Source organism: Saccoglossus kowalevskii, chromosome 12 (assembly GCF_978046115.1).
Source record: "Saccoglossus kowalevskii chromosome 12, keSacKowa6.1, whole genome shotgun sequence".
Taxonomy (NCBI): domain Eukaryota; kingdom Metazoa; phylum Hemichordata; class Enteropneusta; family Harrimaniidae; genus Saccoglossus; species Saccoglossus kowalevskii.
Window position 1 is genome coordinate 20,680,030 of NC_140652.1, and position 11,584 is coordinate 20,691,613.

The following is an 11,584-nucleotide window of genomic DNA, read 5'->3' on the forward strand; positions in this document are numbered from 1 at the left end:
TTTGATGCAATTTCTTTTAAAATGTAAAAAATGCAACAATAGTTTTCAAATAGCTTTCATACAAGTTTTAGTTCATTGTAATTGGAAATGCTAGCCTCAACCGACTTTATTCAAACTTGATAGATTCTTCACATCTACATGTGGGAAAAGTTATCAACAAATCCATTCTTACCATTAACATGGCAACGGACAACAAAATAATTGTTAGAATTCATAAACGGATTCCAAATCAGGCTACCAGTTGTTCGTATTTTCATTTGATATGTAGGTTTGGCTTAGGGTACAAAAGACTGGCATGTTTGTATGTGATACTGAAAATATTTTCCAGTATGCAAACAATTGTAAATTTTCCAAAGTTTGAAAATTGTTAAATTCTATAAATAAATCATTTGCATGTCTAAATCTTTATAGTATGTAGCAATAAAATTGTTTTAGTTGTCTGTTCTTTACTTATACTGTGTTAAATCACTTTAAGAGTTATTTTCCTTGTGGGACCCAACAATTTCAACTTCATTTGTCCTTGTTTAGTTTGTTTGTCTTGAATTGTATCAAGAAGTGTTTTAGTGTACTTGCAATAGACTTTACTTGATGGTGCACTATTGCTTGCATTTATGTTGCGAACAAATAGCATAGCGCCGGTCGGCATTTTTTATTCTGGTCGGAAATTCTGAATGGGGTATTCTAGCAGCGAGCATGGGTAGATTTTTTGAAAAAATAACGAACGAAGAAATCGATAGGTAAAAAGGTGTTTGAGTAATATTTTCAAACATAAAACGCAACTGGATGTGTTTTTACTAAAATAAATGAGTTTGCAATCGACCAATACACTCACGTGACACTACTTTCCCGATTTAGGTGCGTGCAGGGAGCTGGTTCGTGTAAACTACTTCCTTGGGAAGCTACTTTCATTTTCGCACCCCAGGCCACGACACCAGATCTATTCACACTACTTGCTGAGACTTCGTACTTGATATGGTTGCGCATTTGTCGTTATTTTGTGCAAAGTAATGACTAACGAAACAGCGTTAATTTTTGACATAGAACAAAGGGAGATAGAACAGTGGTGGACTAATTAGAATAGCAGAACCAATCCTTTGTACTGACATTTTGTGGTTCTTTGATAAGACCGATATACAAAATAAATGTAGTAGTCCAGATAATCGCGGTGTCGTAATTAATCAATATATACGTTAAGACAAAACATCTATTCCCTTTTATACTTGATATATATACAATTAAAATATATAAAAATATTCTGGTTATTTGAGCTCCCCAGACCAATACTTGCTTTAACATTGGTCACGTGAGTGATGTGATCATGTGACCGGGCGCGTCATCTGACTTCATATTACGCCCTGAGCGTAACCGTCAGCCGGAAATGATACATTTGTTGTCCATTCAGTTGAACGTAAATCAACGACAATTTCTGAAAAAAAAACACGCAGATTTTCCTTCAACGTTTATAACGTATACTTCTAAATAACCGCTGATTAAGTTGGACGGAAGAAACGTAAATGCAGAAATATACACCAACTTACGTTTGCGGCGTATTTTTGTGTTCTTCCACGTCATGTACGCAGAGTACGCCCATTGTAAATTACATTTATTTTGATGTTTTCCGGGAACTGCCTCATAATATTTATCCGTACATGGTGTGTATAACCGTTTACAATTTAAAATGTGCATTAGCTATAAGAGTTGCAAAAATATAAAAAAGTCCGAATTCCTATATAGCTTGTTTTTAAATTGCTCGTTAAGTACAATTACTCACGCATCATGATACTGCCATCAACGACAAACAGTTGTGGCTTGAAGAGTGATGTACCCCCAGACGTGATTAGCTCTAATACACCACGCTTCTTGTACGCCTTTATTAAATACATTTTATGAGATTTCAAAAATCTAAAAAAAGTCTAGTTGGGCTATGATAGAATGAAGTTTCATCATATTTTATGTTTTGGGCCGACTTATATTTGTCATACGTTGGTTCACAAGTAATTCATGGCAAGACTGGTCCAACCGCAGTTTCATCAAAATTCGGCGACTTGTTATCCGGCCCGTCTGGTGTGAGCCGAGTCGTGGACTGTTGTTCGTATTCTACACGTCATGACCACAGAGAATCATATTTCAGAGCCTCCAAAGTGTTCTCTTATTCCTGATTTCAATCGCAAAACAGAGGGACACTTCCTGACATTCACCCTAAGAACGAAGCAAATATCCGAAATGTGTGGGATCGAGAGCTTATTGAAACAAAAGACAACCCGGAAGTCGATGAACTGTTTGGAAACCTACACAGACTCGTATCTTTCGATCGATAATGGGAAATACACTGCCAAATTACCTTGGAAAAAAGATCACCCACCATTACCGACAAACTATGACGTGACAACACGCCGCACACGGAGTATGATTCGTCAACTCACCCCGAAACTTATCGCAAAATACGATGACATTATTAGCGAACAGAAACAATGCGGTTCCATTTCTGAGGTCAATTACCCCGATCCAGATATCGGACACTATTTACCGCACCGCGCCGTTAAAAAGGATTCTGCAACAACCACTTTTCGTATTGCATTACGCTTTTGACACCGCCGTAAATGAGCCATGGAGGGCTTAAGTAGTCATTTTACGCTTGGATTATATTCCCTCGTATCGGAATATTGTTACGGGCGACAATAATACTGGTTCTGACCCAGTTTTGGACGATATTGGCATACGTTGTGGATATAAATAACTATAACAAACTGGATAAATTACTACGAATAACCGCATACGTACTTTGATTTGTAAACAAATTAAAGAGGTCACCAAACTATAACAACGTGCAACTGTCTGCCGAGAAGAGATGAACCACTGACCTACAACGCTCTAATTATAGGGACGTCGTACATTCTCTCCGAATACGCGATCGTAAACATGCCCCAATTGTTCAACAGTTGAACTTGTTTCTGGTTAACGAAGACATCCTGCGATGTGATCGCCGCATACACAATGCACCGTTAGACTTTGTTACGAAATTCCCTGCTTTACTGCCTCCATATCATAAGTTTACAAATCTTGTAATTATGAAAGCTCATGAACTACTCATACACGAGGGGGTCCAGTCTACAGTGACCCATAATTCGCCAACGTTACTGGATGTGATTGTGATAACGTCGGGTAATTTAGAACTTAGCAATTTAATTTTCGATAACCGTGAATGTGTATCTAATTTACGTAATATGCAGCATTTTTACTATCGTCTAGAAGGGGTCCCGGTGTTTGTGACTGGTGTAAAAACATCACGTTCCGTAATATCGTGATCACCAGCAAGACCGACAACGTGACGGCTATCAAATAACACCTTTAAAAATCGTCTCTAATTCGGGCCTCACTTACCGCGTATTCGATATTTCGCAGTGGTTATAACCTAACATATTCCATAGCATTCATGGGGAGTATGATAGTGTCAGCATCAGTCGTTGCGGACTGGTTGCCGACTGGTTGATATACGGACTTTTCGGGCTGATAATTTCGATAGTTATTTTCGTTGGATGTCATGCTGTTTTAATCTGTTCACATTGCGGTACGTACAACCGAGTACACGCGTCAGTATCACGATAATTATGCTTTGAACGCCATAACAAATAATAATAGGAAAATGATGTCTAAGAAGAGAAACGTGCCGCTACTCAGTAGTTGTAGTAGTGACAACGACAATGAAGAACCATTTTTTACTCGGTAGCGTGTACAAATTACAATCATTTTATGATGTATTTTTGCACAACGAATAGACTGTCGAAAGTCCTCGGGCCTAATGTAATTGTGTTTCCTAGACATTTGAACGCCGAAAGCGTGTTGTGAGAAATGCGAACCATTTCACGCAAGGGACTTTAGTCCCGAGAGACTGTCCACGTCTGCAGGGTTCTAGTTGATATGAATAATTCATAGTTGATGCTGACGTCACAAAATAAATTATATTAACATAATGTATGGAAATTTATTCTAAATGACCCGCGTTGGTTGTTCACGTTATGAACACAATGAATACAGTCACTCCAACCAAAATAGCAAAGCAAAATATTAAATCGCCTTGAACCAAGGAAACATCGTGTATTGTTTGTGGCAGTCAAAATGAAAATATAGAAACCTGGAAGAGACTGTTTCGCGGGATCAACAGAACTACGACATGCGAAGAAATCGAATTTGTTGTGACATAGATGATCGATCTACATCTTGTCAGTTCGTATGCGTGCGGAATATGTGATCTGAGAGCGTCGACTCTGCATAAAAACATTCAGGAAGAAATTTCAACAAATTAAGCAAGAGTCATTGGAAAGGCTCAGACATTTTACTCTAAGGGAATTACAACTGAATGTCCTGGTCTCGAAACGAGTTCTTTTTTAGAAGAGGAATGCTAACACGGCACGCTGACAAGTACATCTCTCCCATCTGTGTAGTTTGCGATAGTGTCTCGCTTGGTGTGGTTGACTTTTCAGAGGTCAGGGCCTCATAGGCTCAGAGCCTCAGACGTCAGGGCTCAGAGCCTCAGAAACTGAGTATCAAAGAATAATATATAATTAATATTATAATTTTAAATATTTGAAACATCATAATCCACGTCTTAATGATCTACTGACTTGAACAATAAAATGTGGGTAAAATGTATTTTTGTATATGAACGATCGTATCGGGCGTATTTGGTGAATGTACTATGGTCACGTAAAGTAGTTCTTGCATTGTGCAGCGATTTTGTGTATCATTAGATACTTGCTGCATACATTTCAGCTGGATGTCATTTCATGTGTGATTTTTAAAAGCCTGACATCTCTCGCCACTGTGTCGTGACACTTTTGAGTCTTCGAGACGACGACGATACTCACAATTATTTCCCGGTAAATCAATGCGCGCGTTGCGCGTCTTTTTGCTGTTTGAGCAGAAGACGTTCATATGAGCCGACACACACATAGAGGTACATCAAGAAGTTCAAGGTAAGCCAATTTTATAGTGTCACTATTTATGCCAGCCTCCCTGAATACCAGTGTATATTTTGATGCTGATCCGACAAGAATATATTAATGCATGCAAGACAAGCATGTTCGTCAATATTTTTTTGCCACATGCTCCAATTGGAGTTGAAAAATCGACATGCTCTTTCACGTTCGATTTGAAAAACGTACTTTGCTTGATGTATATTTTGATTCCCTAACACTGTAAAATAAGCATATATACTTCTAAAGGTAGGACTTGTCCGTATGTTTGGCAAACTGTCCAATAAATAATCCTGTGGTAGCGCCACAAAGCATGGTCATTTGTTAATTTCCTTGTGTACATATCAGGTACTTTCATTTACCGCATGAAGAGAAGACTATGTCCAGATATACTTTTACCTATGTAGCACTATAAATAAAAGGGTTTCCCCATTTGTTCAGATCAATTGATGCTGGTTGCTATGGTAACTGTATTGCCAACTTAGATTTCAATGTTTTTCTGCATTTATTCAGTCATATGAATATAATTATAAATTTCTTCTGATCTGGAAGTATATATTACATACACAGTCTAGTCCAATTTTGCACAATACATTGATGGCAGGAAAAAATAACCAAACAAATCATTGTAAGACTAGTATTTATGCAGTGATAAATTTGATGCGTAGGTTCTGACTAATGTATAAGTAATTTAAAGGATCATTAAATGTCAAACTTGTATGTTGTTGAGTTTTTTTGTTTTTAGATGTATCCATGTCCTATGAAAGGTTGTAGCAGTTCATCATTCTGAGATGAGAATACGCTGATGACACATGTGGCATTGTTGCATTCTCCTTCAAAATACATGAAGTGTCCAATATGTCAGAAAGATGTTGATTGTGAGTCAGAAATATCTAAGCACTTTAGTTTAATGCACCCATCCGCACCAATGACAATTAAATCAGAGTCAACTGACATGAAACGAAGGAAAGACCTGGACAGTACAGTGATTGACCTGACTTTTTCTCCCGATAATGGTCTGGAAATCACAGGAAATCCTGCATCTCAGGTTTGTATCAATGTTGTGTGATTTTCCCTATTCGGACAAAGTCAGAAACAGGCAGTACTTTCATGATCAGCATTTCTAGCTCAAAAACTCTAGCTCATTCAAGTAGTAATGGAATCATTGACATAATTATTTTTTTTTATTTTTGTTGCTTTTTGTAGATAAATGCACCAGCCACTGTAAAAAGAGAATTTTTTTCAAACGAGGAAATGGATGATATGCATGCCAAATTACTTACTGATATGAAAAAAATATGGCTGACTGCTGGCCATTTTGAATTTTAATGAATGCTATTCCAGACTAGTGGATGAAGTCCAAAACGGGGCATCTGTCTGTGCATGCGTCTATTCGTCCGAAACTGTATCTTGAATATCCCTGGACTGATTCGTTTCAAACTTTGTACATACATAGTACCTTATCTGGGACTTGTGCAGATGCAATGATTTAATGATTGGATCGAAGATGGCCGACTGGAGGCCATCTTGTTTTTTTGAAAACATGATATGCTTTGTCAGTTTTCATTCAAATTTGGTACATGAGGTATGCATGTCAATATACTTGTCCATTACAATTTGTTTCACAATCAGATCAAAGATGGCCGACTGACAGTTTTTGACAAACATCTTGAGCATGCCTGTAGCAATTAACTTCTATACATATGCATATCGATAAATATTGTATTTTATCAGCTGATAATATGGTAATTAGAATTGTTAACCTATGGGTACTGTGGTTTTATCCTACAAAACTCAGCATATGCCAATGAGCATTTCTGGAATATTTTCAACAGGAGTATCCTAACTATCCTAATATGAATGCTTATTTCACAATGACTAGTTTCTAAGACAGTTTATAGTACCCTACTAGTAATATAAGAAATGAATACAATGGCGTTTATGTGGCAGACATTTGAGTCTTTAACCCTTGACAGCAAAATATTCTTTCCAACTAAAATTTGCTGCAAATATTTTCACATTTTCTGTAATTTGGACCGGGCAGATATATTCTGACATTAGTATTATTTTTTTGATCAAAAGGTTTGACACGGAAACGAGCAGGCCATGAAAATAACTATTTTGTCAATGGTGTCAAAAGTTGATAGTGTCTGCCAAGGGGTTAACAATGCTTCAAAATGCAAGTCTGAATTTAGTCTGTAGGCTTTTGAACACGCTGTGATTAAAACTACAAAAATCATTTTGTTGCTATGTTTCATTTCAGATTTTGGAGCAATTTTGATCTCCGACAGTGATGATGATGATATTGGTTCTCAGAAATACTGCAATAGTGACAGTAAATTTCCCTGCTATTCCACGGGTAAAAGTCGGAGGTACACGCCAACAGAAGCAGTTCAAATTTTAAAGAAAGTAAATCATCAACAATCTAAGTGTAAGCAGGTACCCCCAACATGTCGAGAGAATGCTGCATTTCTTATGAATCTCAATTCTTTCACTTGTATAGATGACATAAGAAGTGACATGAATGGGACATTTATACATACCCAGCTTATAGGCTGTAGATTGGAGGAGTGTGAAGAGGTTGATACAGAGTTGTAAGTGTATATCCTAAGTGCAAACACGAAAATCAGCCCTGTTAAGGATAATGAATTTCGATTCACATAAATTCAAAAAGAAATTTCATTTGGTAAAGTCATCCTTTTATATGACAGACAAGATAAAAAACCTGTAAATTCAGTCGCACTTCTACAATGCCACATTTATAATGGAGAAACATCAGTAGATTTTGAGGTGCCTACATATGGAGGGAAAGGGAAAAAAACATTTCACAGTAAACGAAAGGCCACTTCTGCTAAGGCAAAGGAATAATTGTCACAAGGGACCTCCACTGCTGTTGTGCATAAGATGCTGCGTGATGAAACTGAAGGAGCACTTCAAGCAACACATCCTGGTGATTGCTCAATAGGAAGACCCTGAGAGAAATGAAGGTTAAAGTGAAAAATGTAACATCAAGTGACTATGTGAAAGACTTGAAAGAATATGAATATGAGTAAAACATGAAAATGGTGATCCTGTTGTGTTGGGGCATAAGACGTATCCTTGTGACATGTGGGTACTTGGTACAAAACAGCAAATTTTTGATATGAAACGATTTTGTAGTGAGGAGATTTTAAGCTATCCACTTTGAGTTGATCCAACATTCATGATTGGGAAATGTGAATCTCGCCCCTTCACTTACAGGCACTTGCTGTTAAAAATCAAGATTTCGGGCCAACCACCAGTGTTTCTAGGACCTGTTGGACTACACCACTGCAAAGATTATACCACCTTTCAGAAAATTGTATGCTGTATCACATTCTTCATAAGAGAGCTGAGAGAAAAACTGAGAAGTTATCTAACAGATGGAGAGAAAGACTTAGTACAGGAACTGGCAGAATAGTTTCCAAAGGCTGTTGGCTTGAGGTGTTTTCTCCATTTCCGTGCAAACTGCAATATGTTTCTAAAAAAATCGGAATCAAAGATGTTGCTGACCAGAGTTTCTTTCTCGTGAAGACATTTGGAAGAAAGGACAGTCCCGAAGAGGTATAGTGGATGCTGTGGATAAGAAGAATTTCAAACGAAGACTTAAAGAGTTGAAAGTCCCAATGGCTGAAACGGAGAAGGAGATTCTGAAGCTGAATGTTGATGGTTATCAGTCTCAGTATTGGATATACTTGGATAAACACACGAGATGATTAAACATTCTATGATTAGATCAGCTCGAATGAAGGCAGGGAAGCCGATAGATGATGGTGGTGTTCCACTGCGATGTTACACTAATCAGTCTGAAACTACTAATTTACTTCTTACCAAGCAGTGATTAAAACTAAGAAAAAATGGAAGTAACAACAGAAGTGTTTGAATCAGTTGTTAAACGCCAGCAACATGAGCTCATGATGGCACTGATTGGTCTAAGCGATGAATATGAGTTGGCCGACATAGCTGAGCATCTTGGTGTCAACCAATCTGATTGGTTCGACTGGAATGAAGAGCAAAGGAAAGATTACGTATCCCAGTTCAACCAAATGAGCCTCAATGATGTTTACTCAAAGAAGCAGATTGAACTCCTTTTACCAGAGCCAGAGTATGAATAGTTGAGCCTCACTGTTGATGTCAAAGAGTATCTCCACAAGTTCATTGACGTCAATGTCAAGGTTTCTGAAATGGTTTGCAAAGCAGCTGAGGATCTTCTTAACAATGCAGGGGCTGTACAAACGAAAGTAGCACTGCAGTGAGTGGTGTGTTGCATCACGCAGCGTGAAATCTAACTTCTACATATGTCATGAATACAGTGATCATGTTACCTGTGGGTGATACCATTACAAAGCTGAGAAAATATGTGCATATTCTATCTGTCTGGCTGATAAAGTCGAAGTCATCTGAAATGGTTATTGTTTAATTTAAACACAACTAAACTGGTAGAACCTGTTGATACGTCTAAACATGGCAAGAAAGACACACAGAGCAAGTATCCTTATAGACCTACACCATCACCACAGGCAACTTCCACTTGTGTTCAGTTCCAACAAATTTGGCACAATGATAATCCTTTTATTGTGTGCCTTATGAAAGATAGTTTGAAAGATGAATGCTACAAATGAGGTGTGCAATTTAATAAGAATCCACCTGCAGCACCTCCATATGACATTTGTCTTGTACATGAGGAAAAGTGGGAGTACTGTCCTCGGCCTCTGAGACTCTCTGAAAAGTCGACTACACCTGTCTCGCTGGTATTATTCAAGCACTGTCGACAGTCTACACAACAAATGAAAGCTCTCACTCATACAATGTCATCTGAGCATAAACACGTGTGGTGACTAGCTGGTATCGTCAAGCCTCTCATTCATATTTAAATTATTGGTTTGGCCCAATTCAAGTCTGGAAACGCGTTAAAGCAGAACTAAAAGTACACTGAAAGTTATTCAACTGTTTTTCTTATTTCTATGACAATGAAACCATGTGCCATACCAAAGGTAAGTTCACAAACACTTTAATTATATGATGACGTTGTTTCTGTTTCTAAGCATAGATGTTGTCACCTATTCGGCACACTATGTGCTTTTCTATATGTTATAAGTTTCCATTACGTGTTCAGAATTCATTTTGCAATTCCAGTTGTGCAAGGGAGTCAGCGAACCATGGTGAAATCCAATTAATTAACTGAAAAGGTAATATGGATGCCACTATGAGGCCGACACTATGTTACAGGCCTCGAAGTTTATTGTTATACTCTGGGTATAGGTACCCTGCCCACAAAATATTTTACCTGAGCAACCCAAATGTTTAATTATAGTCACCTAAATGTCTTTTCCACTAGTGGAGCAGTGTTCATCACCTTTTTGCACACAAGTTGATACATTATCGTCAACACAGACCTTTCTCACCTTTTTACCCGCTTTTGTAAATTTCAATAAACTAATGACGTTTTATGAATTAACATAAGCTCTCAACATAACAATGAATGAGTCACTGAAAGGTGGTCGCACACGCGAATATATTATTACGCACAGGCGTACATAATACTATTTACTTACATGAAGGTTGAAAGTTCAGATTGATGAATGCGGAATGATTTATATATTCAGAACTTTGCGATAGCAAGACTTATCAAGCGTTGTTTTTCAAAATAAGCACATAACAATCCTGGGATTGAACTGTTTTTGATTTTACAAAAGAACAAACACATTTTTTGTGTGAAACAAAATTTTATTTTGCATTTTTTTACCGGTCCAACTGGGCCAATGTCGTGAACTTCGAGGCCTGAATTTCCCATTTTATATGATTTACTCATTTTATATATTTACTAATGAACATTGGATATGATTATTTATGTGTTTTCATCACTACATAAGGGCATAGTGTGGTAATGTATATCCACGGTATGGGCACTATATTCACGGCATGGCAACAACATTTTAAACAAAACACACGCAAAATATAAAACAATACCGCCACAGCTAGTCCAAATCTTTGGGTACGCGTTAAGTATTGTTATGTAAAATTTACGATCTCCTCAGTGGTTCAGAAAGCTTTGATGATTTAGATGTCTGGTGTGAAGTGGTCAGTGTTTATTTAACATGGTAGTTATTGCTTCGCTTGATGGAGAATGTTTTCACTCCACACTTCAACTTACTTTTCTGTCTGTACCTCTACTAGTATTAGTCTTACCCACAACAATTAGGATATCATAGTTACTAGTTACAATTCACGAGGATTGACATAATAGAAAAAGTTCTCTCTTTACCTCTTCAAACGTGTGTGTTTGTGTGTCTGCTGGATAACAAAAGCAAGTTTAAACATGTTTTCAGAGTGATATTGCGTTGTATTCATGCCAAAATTATTACATCAATTTGTTTTATTTTAAAGTTCAATTCGTCGATGTGATCTTTGGTTTTTACTATTTTTAATATCACTTCTCAAACCGGTTTTTAGAAGCGTGTATAAGAGCACGTAACCAGCCCTGATAATGAGTACAGCAACATGCAACAATGAAATTAATGATTGATTGGTTTTACAAGTGACATTAGTAGGACATCCGTTGTGAAACAGCATCAGGTCGAACCTTCTGTAAG

General features: G+C 37.4%; 1 protein-coding gene across 1 annotated transcript; it reads left to right on the forward strand.

The window, feature by feature from the left end:
• The first annotated feature begins 2,106 nt into the window (after positions 1–2,106).
• On the forward strand, positions 2,107–2,589 carry LOC102800821 (uncharacterized). Its single transcript, XM_006818531.1, has one exon. The coding sequence runs from the start codon at positions 2,107–2,109 to the stop codon at positions 2,587–2,589; it is 483 nt and encodes a 160-aa protein (XP_006818594.1).
• The last annotated feature ends 8,995 nt before the right edge of the window (positions 2,590–11,584 follow it).

Coding starts and splice junctions, on each gene's coding strand:
- LOC102800821 (XM_006818531.1), top strand. CDS start 2,107: ATGACCACAGAGAATCATATTTCAGAGCCTCCAAAGTGTTCTCTTATT.